Raw genomic sequence first — 18,142 nt, forward strand, 5'->3', positions numbered from 1 at the left:
ATCATCTTGTTGATTAAATGCTCTTACACTGACATCCACAAAAACTCAACCAGCTCAGTTAGCATTCAATGTCTTTGCTATATGTTGCTTGTTTTTTGTGATTAATCTCTTCCCAAAACTTGAACTAAAACCACATTGTATGGAATCCAATACAACATTTACAGTCGGGAATAAAAATGGAAAAAAAATTCCTCCGCGGGCCCAACGGCAAAAATTGGCTAAGCGCACACAATGAGGACCAAAGGAGCGACGCGCGTGATGTGACCTGCGGCTGGCACAGCCGCTAACACGCTAGCAGCTAATTGGACACCTTGAAAGGCGTCATTAACTCGGCGTTGTTCCGCTTTTTTTTTCTCCAGAAAACAAACGCCTTCTTAAGGCACTTGCCAATTTAAACCATTCTCATCCTGCGTCATTGTCAAATTGTTTGTGTGTCATAAAAGGCCACACACTTTATTATTGTTGTCTTGAGGGTGGCTGGCGTCCCAGTAGGTTGTCATTCTGTGGCCGAGCGGGTCCTCCTGTGTTTTTGTGTGCGGCGTTTCATCAAAGTAGAGTTTTAATTTCCCCCGGCCGCACTTTGCATGCGTAACAATTGATTATTGCACACTTTTGTTCATTTGTGCTGCACTCGCACACTTTGGCACTCAGGAGTCTCCTCGTTGCGAGCGCTCCAGAGTGGGAAGTCAGGAAGTCATGACGGGATTCCGCACTGCCAAAATGTTGTGCTTTTATTCGTCATGGTGCTAAATCTTGCTCAATTTGCGAAAAAAGTATTTTATTTGCTAATGTGACTGAAAAATGTTGTCAAGACTGGCTCTACAAATCACAACTAAGTGGAAAACAAACTCGACTTTGCTTGCTATCAAAGGATGACGACATCACAACTGCGGCGAGCCAATATTTTTAATAAAATCAAAGACAGCTAGCAAGTCCCGCGTGGACGTGAATAATTTCCTGATATCATTCGATACGCTTCTGCCGAAGGATTTGCGTCAATGTTGTATACGCATTTATTTATTCCGTCGAGCAGAAACAAACAAAATGAGTCTCATCAAAATGTCAAAACGCTTTGCACGCGCGAGGAGTCTTTGCTCATTTGCATAATGTTTTCCTAAATAATTCACGCGCGGGAAGCCGAGCTCGCCGGCAGGTGAGGCGGACGGACTTTAAATCCGCTCGAGCGTAAAAAAAGCTTCTTTATTTAATCCATTCAGTCACTTGAACTCTGATTAATTGGGAGGAGAAATTAAAATCACGCGGCTGAAAAGTTGCAAGTACGCTGACAAACCGTGACTACAAATTTTCAGCTCTGTACTGGCTGAGAAACAAAAAATTGTCTTTGGAGTAGATTGTCCTCGAACCCGGACCTCAAGCTGACGTTGACAAAACGCGGGAAGGACTTTTCCGCAGTGGCGGGTGCCGGGTCAATTAATCCAACCGCCGCTTCCCGCCAGAACCGAAGATAACAAACAACATGAGTGGTCGCCCACGTGAAGATAAAAGCGCCTGCGATGTCAAGTGCTCCTGGCGACCATTCAAGGCTTTTAAATTGATGCCGCCAAGACACCTGCGAGGAAAAAGAAAAAAAACGTGGTTGACGATCTTGATGTATCACAACAAGCTAACTCAGGTAGCATCAGGTACCTTGTTCTTGCATCATGATGACCAAGCTGGATTGGATCTTGACAACAAACTTCTTTGTTTTGTGTGTGCGTGTGTCTGAACAGGCTTGGACTCCGTTTGTCTTCTTCTTGTCCAGCCCGGAGGTGCGCGAACGGGAGGAGCGCCGGGCACGGCGCCAAGGGAGGAGAAAGGGAAGAGGCACCACCTGAATGATGACGTCCGAGAGAGAAAGAGAGAGAGACAGAGAGAGAGAGAGGATGGAGGAGGGGAGGGTAGCGAGGGAGGGGTCTGCTCTCTCCTCCACTCCTCATTCAGTTTGTTCATCCGAGCAGTCAAGCCGCTGGTAAGTTCTTCTTCTTCTTTTCAGGTTCTTTGAAGGCGTTGAAGTGACGTCATATTTTATTACCGTCAACTTGTTTGCTGGAGAAACAAAATTCAGAGTGACTGGAACGATATATTTTTTTCGACTCCAGCCTTCCTCTGCTACACAAATTTTTTTTATGCGCTAGTAAAGCCCCTACATGTTCTTGCGAGTGATTTTTTTTTTTTTTTTTTGCCTTCCTCAACTCCTACTGCTACCACGCTATGGCGTTTCTGTGCTACATGTAGTCGAATAACTACTTGGTGATGTTTGGTCCACCACTTGTTCTTATTTTTCCGCTGTGCCGCAAAGAACGACGTCAGAACGACTGTCATCTTACCACTGTCATTTTTTTTTCATGTACTTCTGCGCGGTAGAACAACTGAGTCTTCTTGCTGGTGACATTTTGATGACTATGGTGTGACATTTCAGCACGCTAGTGCAGTACAAATGACTAGAGGGAGCACTAGTAGGACTGTCTCACTAGTGTTTTTTTCACGGCTGGGCTGTATGGTGCACGAGTGAAAGGATTGTCTTCTTCAAAGTGCAATGATTGATTCGAGTGTTTTTTGTGTTCTTGCGTGAAGGCCAGGTCTCGGAGGCAGGAGCCCAATCTCAAGTGCGCCCGCGCTCGGAGGATGCAGCGGCGCGTGCCCGGAGGTTCCGGCGCGGCGCGCGTGCTCGGACCCGCGTTGAAGACGTCGGCGAGAATCTCCCGGAAGTGAGTCCGCGGCGGGGCGCAGCATGAAGCCCCTCCTGCCGCTGCTGCCGCTCTTGCCGCTCCTACTGCTGCCGGGCCCGTACGGGCGCTGCGCACCTGCCGACCGGCGGCACCCCAAGAACAACGGCGAGCCCCGGTGGGCGAGCGGGAGCACGGCCATGCCAGTGTGGGCGGCAGCGACGCAGCTGCGGGCCCCCGCCCTCCAGCACGACACCTGCCTGGGCTACTACGACGTGAGCGGGCAGTTCGACAAAGAGTTTGGCTGCAACAACACGGACCACCGCTTCTGCTGCGGGAGCTGCTTCCTGCGCTTCTGCTGCGCGGAACGCGGCAAGCGGCTGGACCAGACATTCTGCACCAACTACAACACGCCCGACTGGATCAAGACACAGCCGCCCTCGCCCGCCCCCACCGGCGACACCTACGACCCCGAGCTGGATCGCACCAACGCCACCGTCTACATCAGCTGCGGAGTGGTGGCACTGGTGGTCGCCGTGGGGATCTCCGCCAAGGTGGCCTACGACAAGGCCACCAAGAACCCCCAGGAGATGAACGTGCACAGGTGGGCCGATGCGCACATGCGCCGCAACTTTCCAGGGTGGGCCAGAATTTTCACACCGATCGTCATGCCGACAAAACTGAAACGTGAAACCATCATTACTTACGTGTGCGTCCGTGTGTGCGCGCCTGCTCCTGCGTCTGTCCGGAAGCCCTGCGAATGCAAAATGTCATCGATAGTCTTGCCACTGCTCATGTTTGTATAACGACAGCGTGTTGAGTCCCGAGGCCGCCCGGCTCATTTTCTTCACCAACGCAAACACAACGCGCAAACGACCTAATGACGACGGCGCCTCGGGCGGACACACGCACACCGAGATTCATTTGTAGTTTTCCAAGACAACCGCTTCGTGTAGTCGTGCATTGTTTCAGTGTAGTTGGTCGATTGGTGCGGTGAAGGGCTTTTAGTTGGGCTTTGCTTCAGCACGGTGATGGAAGAAAAGGAGAAGAGAAAAGTGCTTGCTCATCTTTTGTTTCATTGTTTCAGTGAAGGAGCCGACTTGCAGTGTCTTGCTTGGTTTCAGTGGAGAGTTTGCTTTTGTCCGCCTGCTATTCCACCAACAGCGGTTGGCGAGTTTCAATGTAGATAAGTTTGGATGGATGGATGCATCCCTGCTAAGTGACTCGCTAACTCAAGTTCATCTGAGTCACGCACGCGCTGTGACCAAACGTCAACACGCACATGCACACAACTGTGGGCATGCATAAGTATTGGGACACAGACGGAAAGTCATTTTGAGTCATGAGTCAGACGATGCTTAACCTTTTGAGACTTTTTAAATTTTCAGCAAAGTTCCTCCCCCAAAATCCCAAAAGTTGATTTAGCTGCTAGCAAAGCAAATAAGTCAAATGTGTTGAATTGTGTTCCGTCCTCTCAGTGACTGATTGTGCGAGCGAGCGGCTGAGCAGAATGTTGAGGCGCTGGCAGACCTTTTGCTTTGTGTGACCTTCAACGCACGACTAAACCGCTGAATTCTCTCCTTATTGATCAGCTTTTTGTATCCAGCAGAGAGAGAGAGAGAGCGAGGGAGGGAGAGAGAGAGAGAGAGAGATGCATTGCCTGCCTGGCTAAGTGCATGCTGTGTGTTAGTGTGTCCGTGTGTGTTTGTGTGTTCCATCTCATGTTGCACTCGCGTCACGGTCCAGACGGGCCCAATTTGGCCAAAATAGAAGCAGGGGAAGAACAAGATGTGATCGCATGTCTATCTGCCACTTGATTAGGTACACCCTCTATTGACATCCAATACAAAAAGAAAATGGCTGTGTTAGGAATCATTGTATCTCAAAAAGTAGTGAACGCCCAGTGATCACTAGAAAAGTGGTGATGATAGCCTCCAAGGAACATCAAAGCTGACCTGTGGTGTTCCTCAGAGCTCCTTTGTCTGCCCACTGAAATTCATGCACTAATATGGAAATGTGCACCGATCACAACAGTGAATATTGTGATGCCTTTTTGTATTTTCTACACAAAACCTTTCGCCAGTCTCCCGCCTCGCTCGACATTGTGCCCAAGTGGGACGCGGCGAATCAGGCTGCCCGTGTCGGCGATGGCGGACTGAGCTAAAGTCTTCTCCTCCTGGTAGGGAAACGCTATTAATACCCACAGTGGCTCCCAAAGTCACACACGCCGGTGGAAAAGTAGAGTACGCGCTGGCTTTAGGTCCTCATTGACACACTTTCTCACAACATGCCGGTAACGACTTGCACTTCATCAACTCGCAGCTCTTTCGACATGGAGCGTAATGTCAACACATTAGCAAAGTGTTATTGTAAAGACAAGGTACATTAGAATAATGTAGTAGTGTGTTTGCTAGCTGGGCCCTCAGGTGTCCCCTCGCAATTTTAGAACCCATCAAGACTATACCAAAAATAAAGGGTAGCATGACATGTTGCTAACAATCGCCGTTTGATTTCAGAGCGCTGGCGGACATCTTGATGCAGCAGGGCCCTGTTCCCATTTCCCAATACGAGCATGACAACATGGACGCCATGATGGATGACTCGCCCAAAGACGGCACACCCGTCCGGACCGCCAAGAACAACTACACGCCCGTGCACGGCAAGTCCTCCAACCACGGTACTTTTCTTGTCTTCGGGAACGTGACGAGTTCAACATAAACGCCAGTCCGACTACGAATCGTCAAGCCGGCATGGCTTTTTCCAGCTAAACCAACTTTTTCCGTCGGCGCTCTGGGGGATCGGCTCTCGCGGGCGCTCGCTAAGTGCCCTACTAGCGCGTCCCAGATTCGATGGTGTCACCTCTCCGGAACGTGACACTTGGATAGTCACGTGCCAGCTAAAAGGCTAACGTGCTAACATCACCGCTCGATGACTTTGCTTTTGGAAGTGAAAACAACACTTGGGTGACTCATCAAAGAAAGTCATCATCTCTGTACTGGTGCTTTTTTTTTTTGTCACAGGGGGGTAAACAAAGTGCTAATAACGGCATTTGTTTAAGCCAAGTGGAGGAATTAAGCGCAGTGCCGTTGTTGATCCGTTGTGGATTTATGACCCTGGCAATGGCAAAGATTTTAATAATACACCTGAGAATAGTTTTGAAATTGCCATAATATGTCTCCCTTAACCTTTCTGGCCCGGCTGATCTTTTGTGAAAGACGACAGAATGGGAAGAAAAAGCCTCGGCTCATTTGCATAAAACCTTCTCTCTCGCCTCCCTTAACCGCCGTCACGCTGACGTATGCGCTATTGATTAATGCTAACTCGGTAGAAGACGAGTGTGTTTTGGGGGGCGTAATTGGTTTGCGCCCCCACACGGCATGTCTATGATTGTCCGGACACTCGGCCTCTCAATGGCGAAAAGATGGAAGGCGTCCAAAGTGACTCAGTCCCTTCATTAAAAAGCAAGCAAGAAACCTCCTCCGCACTGTGATCGCTCCTGTTGTGCAGGTGTACTTAATGTAGTAGTGGCGTCATTGTGTTGCTATGGTAACCAGCGTCTGTGTTTGTGTGTCAGCAGGGCACTATGGGATGGAGGCCCTTCACAACGCCAGCGCCGACATGCTCATCTCGTCAGGCTTTGTGACACTCGGGCGAGGACACCTGAAAGGTAACAAAGTCCGTTTTTAAGTTTCATTCCAATCGTTTGAATGCTGCGGACAATGTTGGCATTTCTACCGCCAGCTGGTGACCGCCCGGTCAAGCTTGAAGTGGCATCTCGCGTGTGACAAAGTGACACTTCCTCAGCGGCTAGTGCGAAGGCATCAATGTTGCACCATTGTTCTCCGCTCTGATTCATCAGCTTCTCATCTACGCTCGTTTTTGTCCCTACAGCGCAGCATTCCATCGACGAGTCGCCGCAGATGTCCTGGCAGAACGAGCTGGACCTCCCCATGTCGTACGGTACGTCCAAGAATTGTTCCCTGCTTTGTGCTGAGTAGCCTCGGTCATTAAATCGATTCTTTGAATTACACACGTGTTTCAAACAACTTTGCCTTTGGAAAATCTGCTTAGCTTAATGCTAACTAATAATACAAAACGCCAATGACGGGTTATTCAAGCTAGCTTCGAGGTTTCGGTGTTATAACTCACGAAGCAGCGAATATTTTAACCATCCATGTAAAAAACACACACGGAGCAAACAACATAACAATCCTCACTGGCATCTATTCTTTATCCTCTGCAAAGAACGACTCATCAATGCATCTTACCGAGTTGTCTTGCATACTATTGTCATCATCACTTTTATTATCATAAATGGGTTGTTTTTCTGATTCAAAACACATTATACCAATTTTTGAGGTTGAATGGAACAGATTGATGGTATTTTCATTCACTTCAACGGGAAAGTAAGTCAAGGTACTTTTTTATTATTAGTGGCTGCATGTTGTGTGGTTGAGTCCGCTTAACTTCTCATTTAAAAGTCCAGTTCTCTTCTTATATTATGTGCAAAATAATAGAGTTGTTACTTTTGATTTTTCTCTGTCCAAATAATTATCTCACATGAACTTGATTGGAAAAGGGTTTCCAAATTAACAGAGAAAAAATGTGACCTCGGAGCCTTCAACACATGTTCTACCTAATAAACCATAAAAAGTTATTTTCAATCAATAAACTGCGCTGCACCATTACTTTGACTCAACTAACAAATGAAATTAGCATTTGGAAAGGCCAACACACACACAACTACGCATATAAATATATATGAAAATGTCAAAGCTGCTGCAGTGAGAGTAAATCTTGTGACATTTTAAAACAATTAAATCACGTTTAATAAATCAAGTTGATGTTTGGAGCAGCTACAATTGTGTCGGCTGGTTGTGCTGCTCCACTTGCTGGAGTTGTGCTTCTGCTTCCGGTTCATTTCCTTCATTTAAAAGTAAACAACCTCCTCCTGTCTGGGACCATTCCCAACATTTTGGATCCATGTTCTCTTGACATCAGAATCATCTTTCTTGACAAGACTAAGAAAGGCCTTTGGATGACAAAGAATTTCTTTTCCTCATAATGTGAGCGCCCCGATTGCTCACTTGCGCTGTTTTTATCTCAAAGCGATGCAACGTTGCCATCTACTGGCATCTATTTGTCATGACGGTTACGTGAAAGAGATTCACGGTCGGCTTGGTTGAAAAACATACTGGTCAAAGTTTGTTGTTGGTAGTCAATGGTTGGATTCCAGTTGACAATTTTGAATGTCCATGCTAGTTCTCATTTTTATTATTTTCGGTTTTGGGTCAGTTGGATTCGTTGCGTTGCCGTTGTTGGCTAGCGCGGGACGCTTCCATGTCCAAATATGGTCGCTTGACCGTGTACTTCCCGCTTTTTCACAAGATGCGCCCAAGGGGATTGTTACCAAACACCCACCACCTGAAACTCCTTCCTTCCTTCCTTCCTCGGCCACTTGCTGTGACCTTGCTGCATTTTTCCTGCCTTGCTGGACTCGCGCGTGTGTTGTGTGGGTTTATGTCCACGTGGAATTGAGAAAACCCCGCTAGAGTAAATTGCACGTCGGTTTTCACCCACGTTTATCTTTTGCTCTTGCTGACCGCATGAATCCCAAGCAGCAGCACGTGACAAGCCAACGGGCAGTCGAAACGTAAACATGTTGCCATGGCTACATTCTCGCCTAACATGTATGTACATTCATCTCTTGCTATCCTGGAATCGAGTGCGGCTCGGACGGCTCGCCATTGCCGTTCAAAAGGGAGCTGTTAGCAAATGTCACGTTTGACATAGGTGAATCCTGTTAGCTTGCGCATTAGCATCACGTCAATATTTGTGATGAGAGATACCGACGCAAGGACATGCAGCTACACTTATTGTGTACAATACACAAATGGGACGTAAAGGCAAGAGTACTTTGACGCCAATGGGAAGTGAAAAGTCAACTTGTTACTAAAATATTGGGACACCTTGAGGAAAAGTGTTGGGACATTGATTCGTCACATCAGACGCCGGCGCTGATGTCACGTCTATCTAAAGAGGGGGTGAAAGGCAAAGGGCAGTAAATGCATCATCTTTTGTTCTGTCTTTGATGTAGCAATTTTGCACAGAGGGGCTATTGTCGGCGGGTGTGTGGTCACAAGCAGACTCCTTAAACACACACAGACGCACAAATGATGGGCACACAAAGGGATGCTGATGATTGCGTCGCAAGTTGAAGTCTCCAGCAGGTTGCCGTCATTAGTCATGTTTGCTGTGAATGAAGGAAGACGCTGCCCACTCGCTTCCTGTGACCCTTCATCCCACACACACACGTTCGCACACAAACACACACACATAAGCGTCTTGCTTCATTCATCTCAGCAGAACCAGGAAGATCATGATGGAATACAAAGTGGACAATTTTTTTTTAGCCATGTTTTTTGAATGAGCAATGAAAAAACACCTTCAGCAGCGTCTTTACTTTGAACTCAGCATTTTCCCATTGCCTCTTGTGCATACTTTAAATTCGACAGCTATCTGACGAATGTTGAAGTTTGTCTTTGAAGGATCCCTTCAGGAATCCAAATGAACCTGGCATGTCTGCTTTAAACCAAAATGGTCAACTTCACGTTTTCTTTAAATCATGCAGTCTTGAGATTTTTTTGTGGGTTAGGGTCAGGCATGTCTACCAAAATTCATGCCGCTTAGTCACACTAATCAAACTGATCCAAGATTTCTATTCCAAGACCCGCCGCGAAACATACAAAATGACCCTAAATAGCCACCTCAAGGCAGAATTATCGGGGGGGGTTGTTTTGTTTTATGGGTGGGTCTCATCCCAATAGATATGTCTACCAAAATCTACATCGCAACGTCAAACTAGCTCCAGGGGCTAAATTGTCCAAAAATTCTCAACGTGTTGGGCTACATGTCGCCTGTTTCTGTCTGTTTCAGAAGCACACACACACAAGCTGCACAATAAATCAGTGCTGGTGCCACTGACTGTGAAATTAATTGAAGTTGTGATCTGGGGGTTGCGGCGTAGCATCAACATCATCATCGTCAGCCCGAGGAGACTCGTGGCAACTACAAGAAAAATAACAACAGCAGCACATTTGTGCTTATTTTGGAGCAGCTTGACTGCATGTGAAGAAAACCTGGCGCTTACGGGGTTTTGTTTTATTTATTTTTAGGTCTTCCTTTCCACCAATTGATAGTTTAGGATTACGTCAATTAATCTTGCTGCTGCCATTATTTACATTCCGCTTGCTTTGCTTCAAAAGCTGCATTTCAGCCCCTGCATTTCAAAAAGTGCTTTTTTTTTTGTTTTTTAGTGTTGGTCTCCCATGCAGTGAATCTCTTTTTGAGCCTGTGGTGTCCCTGAAGCGCACAATCTGTGCTGGCCCACATGAGGACACTTTTCTATCCTTTCTCTTACTTTTGGCTTTGCCACTGTTACTTCCTTTTTGGGTCACGCAGCAGCGGCGGCAGCATGAGTTTGACTTCAGTCGTACTTGTGCTAATGTCATTAATAGAACACAAATTGGCTGTGATTTCTTTTGTCCCTCGTCGTCAGTCCAAGTCGCAGTCTTGAAGGTTCATTTACATCGTGCAAGTTTCTTATTCACTTTTTAGTGACTTCTTGTGTTTCCGTCACAGCGCCCCTTCAGGCCTGGCTGATGTACAGCGGTGTGCTTTTGACATTTTTCAAACGATTCAGTGTGTGTGGGATTTTTTCTAAAATAGGAAACACAGGATTATTAAAAAAAGAAGAAGAAAGAAAACAGTTGCAGTGTCGTTAGGCGAGTGTGTAGTTGGGAGCAGTCAAAACATGCAAACAAGCAGCAGGAAGTCGAGATCAAAGTGAGAATTTCACTTTTGACTTGAGCCAAAATCTTGCTCGCAATTAATTGACACTCTTCACGTGTCTCAACATTCGGCCAATCAGCTCCAATTGCGTCAAGATGAGATTGAAGAGAAATGCATGAGAACGCTCTTGGAGTAAATAAGAAATGCTAACGCATTAATCACACTGTGAGTCGTCTCTGGTGTAAAACAAACAAGTCGGCGCGGCCGTCATGTATTTCTTATTCTAATATTCAATAAAGTCATATTTAATAAGGCCGCGCCTCCAACGTGACCTTGGGAATCAATTCAACCTGAAGGCTTTTAAGCTCTTCATATCTGTGAGATGCATGCCAACCAGCTCATTAGCATTAGCGTTGGCGCTAATGCAGGCTAACGCGCTTGTTTTTTGAAAAGGAAAAAAAAAAAAACCATCTGGTAACATTACGTTATCGTCTAAGAGACCATTTTTCCTTTAGCCTTTGTCTCGATTGTATTTCCTCACAAGTGTACTTACGTGTATGAACTTTTATTCTTCCAAATAAACACACACGTTGAAGAAAAATACAAAATTGACTGCCCAACAGTGACTTAGTAAAGTTGTTTATTTCAATCATAAAATAGTAATTTAGCTTTCAACAATATATATATTTGACTGTTGGGAAAAACATACATTTAATGTAATTGCTTTACTATATTAATCATATTTTCTATGTGTGTGGAGTGCGTGTGTCTCTGTGTTGTTTTTGTTACCTTCTGAGCACACTCTATCCTTTTTTCCAATCTCTGTCTTTGTTGTCAGGACTTCATTCAAAACTGGAGAAGGTTTTCACACACACACACACACACTGGTGTACAGACCCACCTTGAACACGTTATTTTCTTCTTGCACGGTTGGCAGGAGAGCTGTCAAAGGTCTCTCTGTGACGAGGCGGCGGGCATCGTGACAAGCGCGTGAAAAGCATCACGTGACGGCCAAACCTTTTCAAAGCGCCTTCACCGCTGCTGCTTCCACCTACACGTATTATTCGACAATTCCACAAAAGTAATCGCGGTTCAAGTCGCATTCAATTGGGTCGCGGCGGCGTGATGATTGACAGCTCAATGCTCTGAATGAGCTCATTTCTCGAGGAAGCGGCGAGTGAGAAGGTCAAAAAAATGGTTTGCTTTCAAGAAAGGAAAGAGAGAATAGCGCTTATGTCAAAAACTTCATTGACAGCCTCAAAATTGAGGTTTCGTTTACACCTTAATATTTGACAGATTTGGACTTTGTCACCATGCTCAGTGTGAACCATGTCAATCTTCTTCTTTGGTGTGTCGGTAAAAATGTCACACAGAGAAAAAGTGCCAAGTGAGGAAGAGGCTACGCTGCAGGGAGAAGGCAAAGCAAATTAAATTCCCCGTAAGAGCACTTGACCTCCTTACCGGAGGGGAGGGGCGGAGGGGGGCAGGAGGCGGCGCTTTGGCAGCCACCAAATGCCATCTTGGCCCCTTGTCGACTCCTGGCCCACTTTGCCAAACCAAACTCGACTTCTGCTTCCACTTCCTGGCTTGTCCATGCTTACTTCCTGTGTTGCACTTGTCTACTTCCTGTGTGTCCCAAATGCACTTCCTGTGTTGCCCATCCCGCTTCCTTTTTTTGGAACGTTTCAGCTTCCTGTTGCTGCCTCGTTTTTGTTTATTTCCCATATCGTCATCCCACCTTTAGCAACAACAACAAAGTGGACTTTTCGGATTGAGTTGATGTGCTCATAAGCATCGAAAATTGTAAATTGAAATCTGCATAGATGCGAGTGTCCTCCGCGTTGACTCGAGTCTCCAGAGACGAACAGCACGCTAAAAAAGAAGAAAGGGAAAAAAAGGAGGTGATTGGGTGCACGCTATTTGGGTCGTTGCGTCCTCGCTGCAGAACAAAGTGCATGTGCTCCACTTGCGTGTGGCTCGCTCCTAATTTTTTATTTTTTTTGCTTTTCGGCACATAAGCAGATCCTTGCGTGCTCAACTCGCTTGACTGTTGCATTATGGGATGCAGGCAATTAACGTGAGCCTCTTTCGGACAGACAGCGGCGGCAAGGGCACTCGCGTGCCGCAACTATGCATCCTTGTGGCTTACTCGGATGTGAAGTAGGCCGCGCATGATCGACCCCTCAAAGTAACTCGACGCTCAGCCATTAATGTCTAAAACGCTGGCGACAAAAACGAGTGCGCCCCGAAGTGAAAATGTCCAAATTGGGTCCAATTATCCTTTTTTGCCTCGCGAGTCTCATGTGACTCGTTAGTGTGTAAAATATCGACACTAGCTTTTTTTTCTGCCTCTTTGCACATTTTCCATTCAGTGTGTTGCCTAGCACCTTTCGACTTTCAGATACGAATACCTGAAAAATCGACTTTAGTACGGTCACAAAGTATCTAGACTTGGTCACTTCCCATAACTGCCCACTGCGACCACACAAGATCTGATAGCGGTCGGCTTCGATTTTTGAAACCGAAGCCACCCAAGGGGAAATATTGCAGTGGAGTTAAGTGGCCTCTAGTAGGCGCTGTGTTTGTTGACAAGTGGACCTCAAGATGAACAAAGATGAGCGTCGAGTGACTTGATCTTTTCTGTACCGCTCGTGCACATCCACGCGCACTGCCCCACTTAACTCAAAAGTATTTTAAGATGTCCCGGGAGCTTCTTCATCACTTCATCATCATCCTTCATGACTTCTCTTTCTCCATTTCACTCGATTTCCCCACTTCTCCACTTCTTATTTGCGCCTCGTGCAAATCGAACCCAGGTGCTATAAGCGTGTGGCTTTAGCATTAGCCCTAGCGGCTATATGCTAGCGACGTTTAAACAGGAAGCATGATACTTGAACGTGCGCTCGCTTTTCAGGTTGAAGATAACGAGCATGAGCAGATTGAACTTTGATGCTAAGACGCCCTTTTCCTTTGCCTTTTTTGTTGTTGTGACTACCTGCTGTGCGAGCGCTCGCAAAATCAGCCCTCACTGACTCATGATTATTATGTGCTGGATTGTTCCAGGCTGTGAAAATGTCTTTGATAAATATTCCAAGTGATTTTCTAATATTTTACAACCAGAGAAGCGACTTCCTGCGAGTTGGGAGCAAATAACAAAGTCTTTTCCATATTTACAATGTCATTAATTAAGAATGGTTTGAGTCAGGTTGTGTCTGACATTTTATTGATACCTTTGTTCATAATAACGTTTGATCTTTAACAAGAGCGAAAGCCGTGCGGCACCGAGGACTTATTAGCTCATCACTGGGTCCATTAACTCCCTTGCACCTTTGATTCCCTGGTGTGCGTGCGCCTTGCGTCTGGCCTCCTCTCAGGCGCCATGATGTATTTTACATGAAAAAATGTTGCCAAGGAACGAGCTAGCATGCGAGCGGGTGTCTAATTAGCAGCAAGATGGAAGACGGACAAACGGGAGCAACATGAAAGTGAAAAGTGGATGTTCAATGACAGCAGGAGTCTTCGCTTTGAAGATATAGCACAGCGCATTTGCTCTTAGCTTGTTTGGACTCCCAACATGGCGTCAACCTGACATTTCCCGTCTCCACTTGCCGTACACGCAATGTAATGTGTACAGTTGCCGCGTATTTAGAGGCTGGTGCAGCAAGCGTTTTTTTTTTTTTTTTTTGCTTGCTTACATCACTCTGTCAATTGTCGACTTTTTCGTTATGCGTCCTCCACCCAATTTGGTGATGCTCATCTTTGACGTCTGAAGCTGTCAATGGGAGTGAAAGTTAAAAGTTTACATTTTTTCAAACCGGTCTTGCATCATATTTTTATTTGATGGCTTTTGACTCGTGATCGGCGATGGACCGAAGGAGGCACGGCTGCGCAGTCCCGCGACCCTCGGCGAGGATAGCGGCAGCTTTGTGTGATGTTCCTTCTGACATAAGAAAGAAGACATCAGATAAATCTGTGATTATCCTTGCTGGCCGCTCCGCTGCTCCCGGGAACGTAGACCGCAACTTCCTGAATGAAATAAGCAAAGAATGAGCACACAACTTTATGTTCCCTGCCTGCTTAGCCAATCAGCTGAGTTGTGCCGCTGTGACATCACTGGCACTCTGAATCTGAATGCTTGTGTTTGATGCATGATATTGATTTTTTTTTTGTCTGTGTCTGCAGGGAACCACCATCACCATGACTACCAGCACAGCCACGTAGATCTCACCGCCCTCACACCGAAGATGGGTAAGCGCAACGACAACAAAGCAATACTTTTTTTTTCTCTTTGAACGCATAGAGATACTCTAACGGAACTTAGCAATTAACTTATCATCCAATCAGATTGCCCCGAGGTCATCAACTATGCTTTTCCACACCACTAGGGGCACTACTGGTGTCTTGTGTTTGCAATAATGTGCTATGATTGTTTAAAAAAAAAAAAAAAAAAAGCAGTGATGTCACAGCATCGCCAAACGATCATAGCACTTAGCTTAGCATCTAGTCAGATTGCTCCAAGCTCACGTGTTGCATCTGCTCGCTATGATATGCTGCCATGTCTTGTGTTTCCCTTGACACTTCTTCTTTGGCTTTTGTTAGCAAACAGACACGCGCGACACGGTGAGTCCTCCTCGCCGCGATAGCCATTTCGTTTTTGTCACTCTGCAGCTCATTGGAGGAAAGTGCATGGTTGATTCTTTCAAATGGGGACCTTCCCAATGGGCCTTTGTTGTGAAGGCAGAGGAAAGGAAGACAAAACAGTACCACGTTGACACCAATTTCAGATTTTAAAAGCATTTTGTGAACTCACTCGTTGTGGACAATGCGAGGAGAGTGGAGGTGTTGCCTCAAGCTGCTCTGCCCCTTATCAGTGTTTTGCGATGGCTGTTTTTTTGTTGTTGTCAAGGCATGGTGACAATCCCAATAATGATGATGGCTTGTGTCCTGATAACGGTGATGGCAAATGTTGATCGTTTGCCCCCTGGCAGAGCGAGCAGCGCGGAGCAACAACATCCTGACGGCGGCCACCGAGCCCTACGACCTGTCGCTATCCAGATCCTTCCAGAATCTCAGCCACCTTCCGCCCTCCTACGAGCTTGCGCTCTCGTCTGACTTGAGTAAATTCACCCCCTACACACACACACAAACACACACACACTTTATCACAATGCTAATACTAATGCTGCTAATACTACACACTTGCATAACAGGAAGTGTTAAAATCAAAACTGTTGCCTGTCACAAGAGTGAAAATATATGATTAGAATTATCATGATGATGATATAATATTTATATAATATCATAAAAATATAATTATTATTATTAGGTAACTATGTAGCTCAATGTACTTTCTTGATTACAGGCGGCCATTTCATTTTTTGTCTATGTAAGCAAAAGACCGATCAAGCGCGCTAAAAAAAAAACATATGAGAGCACTCGTAAGTTATGTTTGCGCTGTTTATGTCGTTGTTATTAGCGTAGGGACCAATCCTTGCCACAAAAGGCAAAAATCGCTACGGAATCGATGCCCTCACCAAGGGTTACAATCACCTCCAAAATGCCACAAGATGGTGGCAACACATTGCATGAAGCCCCTCGACTCACATCAACATAGTTCCCCGCCCCACCGTTGGCAGAGTGAACATGTGACGCCAATGTTCTTGTGTGTCAGGTGACAAGGAAATGGACGACTTCTACGCCAGGAAGCGTCACCACGCGGACTTGGGCGGCCGAGGCCACACCCACATGGCCAAATTGAACGCCGACCCGCCGTCGCATCATCACCATCATCACCATCATCATCATCAACAACAACATCAACGTCAGCGTCCTCGTCGTGTCCAGCGCGCCATGTCCCAGGACCACGTCCTCTCGCCGCCCCGGACGCCTCGCCGCGGGGACTATGGTCTCCCCTCGTACGGCAACGGGGCCGCCGCCGCCGGGTACGGGGGCGCTCGCCACCCGTCGGAGGAACTGCTGCTGTCGGCCGAGCGCCTGCGCTCCCAGGATACTTTGCTGTCTCCCGCCATGCGCCGCGACAAGTTCCGGCAGAAAGCCATGGCACGCGCCATGTCACACGCCGACATGCTGATGCCCACCACGCCCGTCCATGAGCGCCACCGCATGGGAAAAATGCTGTCAGAGCCTGGTGACGCCTACAACACGCTTGGTGTCAACACGCACGCCAGCACCGCCAAGAGGCAGGCCTTTGCTTCGCGCCGGACGCACACCGTGGACCACCTTCAGTTCAGCGCGGGACATCATCACGCGACCAACGAGGTCACCGTTTGACTGCAGAAGGACCACTTCCTGTTTCTGCTCATCCACTTCCTGTTGCCCCCTAGAATGGCGGCCAACAGCACCACAAGGGCTTTGTCGTGGCAAACCATCTTCCATTTTGGAACATTCATGCAACTGTGCAGAAGCGACGTCATATTTGTGTGCACACAGCCACGCAAACGCTAGCGATGATGTCATCGATACCTAAACGGCGAATGCTAAATGCTAAACGACGTCATCTTTACTCTTTTATTCTTAGCATTCCTGTGGTCAGAGAAATGCGAGCGATAATGCCATCATTCGCTAAAATGCTCATTCCCAAACAATGCTAAAATTCTATTATTTTGTTATTTTGATCTTTGAGTAGCATCATCATCAAAGATGACATCGTCATTAGCGTTCACGCGGTTACGCTCCAATTTTGTAAATACGCTTCTGTAAACACTCTTCCGCTCTTTCTTTCCTTCTTTCTCTAATGTAGACTTTTGAATATCTATATAAGACTCACATTTACGTGAAATGTTGATTTATTAACGTCGCTACGATCGGGGTCATTCTGCGTCCAAGAGCTTGCGGAAATAATCAGATCAACGGCGGCCGATCAGACTCCTTCACAATGTCGCCTCGTTTGTATCAACCCACATCTAATTGAATGGATGGATAAAAAAAAAAAAGTTTGTTTTTATACCTACTGTGTGCGTGTGTGAGGAATCTCTTACACCCTTTCCTCTTGTTTCCAGCCAATCAGTTGCCAGAATGTCCTCAGTTCCCAACTTAGTGTTCACTTGATCTTAATTCTTCTCTGACAAACTTCAATAAAATCCACTTCTTAGGTTTGGTGATTGTTGAACTGATTGACAGCTGTCATGTCCACTTTTGTTTTAGATGCAATAAAACTGGAAAGTTTTGTTTGATATGGCTTTATTTTCTATTTATTTATCCTCACTAGTTCGGTGAATTAATAGAACAACTAGTGAAGTAAACCCGCACTAGTTTATATCTGTGTTTGATCAAGTCGATTTTTGCAAGGTCACCAGTCGTCAACTACTTTACAGTTTTGTGTAACTAGTAATGCAGCTGCACCCCATCGAGCCAGACCCGACTGGTCAAATTCTGTGATTTCGCAGCACTTGAGTTTTTGAGGCAACCCGAATGTGCCGTTAGATTTTAGCCGCGAGGCAAAGTCGGCAAAGTCACCTTGGTTGCCACGTTGCGTTTCAGGTGATCAATAGCATTGATCGCTAGATGAGGAATTAGCATGTAAAGTTAATGAAGGAGCCAAACAGGACGTTCTCTGAATGCGATAGCGGTGACGTGCTAACATGTTAGCCTGAGGCGTTGCAGCGTGGTTGCCATGGAAACTATATGAACTTCCCAATCAGCAAGAACATTGTTATAATAAGATA

General features: G+C 46.4%; 1 protein-coding gene across 4 annotated transcripts; it reads left to right on the forward strand.

Moving 5' to 3' along the window:
- The first annotated feature begins 1,742 nt into the window (after nucleotides 1-1,742).
- On the forward strand, nucleotides 1,743-17,654 carry LOC119126048 (protein shisa-6-like). 4 transcript variants are annotated; one of them, XM_037257059.1, is made up of 9 exons: nucleotides 1,743-1,969; nucleotides 2,575-3,270; nucleotides 5,183-5,343; nucleotides 6,241-6,333; nucleotides 6,558-6,626; nucleotides 14,640-14,705; nucleotides 15,057-15,077; nucleotides 15,446-15,574; nucleotides 16,129-17,654. In XM_037257059.1, exons 2-9 carry the CDS (start codon nucleotides 2,732-2,734, stop codon nucleotides 16,746-16,748), a joined length of 1,698 nt encoding a protein of 565 aa, XP_037112954.1. In that variant the 5' UTR covers nucleotides 1,743-1,969; nucleotides 2,575-2,731; the 3' UTR covers nucleotides 16,749-17,654. The 4 variants fall into 4 exon arrangements, with proteins under 4 accessions (XP_037112954.1, XP_037112955.1, XP_037112956.1 ...); XM_037257060.1 differs by having other exon boundaries at nucleotides 1,744-1,969; nucleotides 6,244-6,333; XM_037257061.1 differs by having other exon boundaries at nucleotides 1,744-1,969; nucleotides 5,183-5,325; nucleotides 6,244-6,333.
- Nucleotides 17,655-18,142: the final 488 nt, after the last annotated feature.

This window comes from Syngnathus acus, chromosome 8 (assembly GCF_901709675.1).
Source record: "Syngnathus acus chromosome 8, fSynAcu1.2, whole genome shotgun sequence".
Classification (NCBI taxonomy): Eukaryota; Metazoa; Chordata; class Actinopteri; order Syngnathiformes; family Syngnathidae; genus Syngnathus; species Syngnathus acus.

Excerpts from the sequence above, each read along its gene's own strand:
- LOC119126048 (XM_037257059.1), top strand. The coding sequence starts at position 2,732 with ATGAAGCCCCTCCTGCCGCTGCTGCCGCTCTTGCCGCTCCTACTGCTG. Across the intron at positions 5,344-6,240 it reads CGGCAAGTCCTCCAACCACG|CAGGGCACTATGGGATGGAG; the intron begins GTACTTTTCTTG and ends TTTGTGTGTCAG. Across the intron at positions 14,706-15,056 it reads CGCCCTCACACCGAAGATGG|CAAACAGACACGCGCGACAC; the intron begins GTAAGCGCAACG and ends GGCTTTTGTTAG.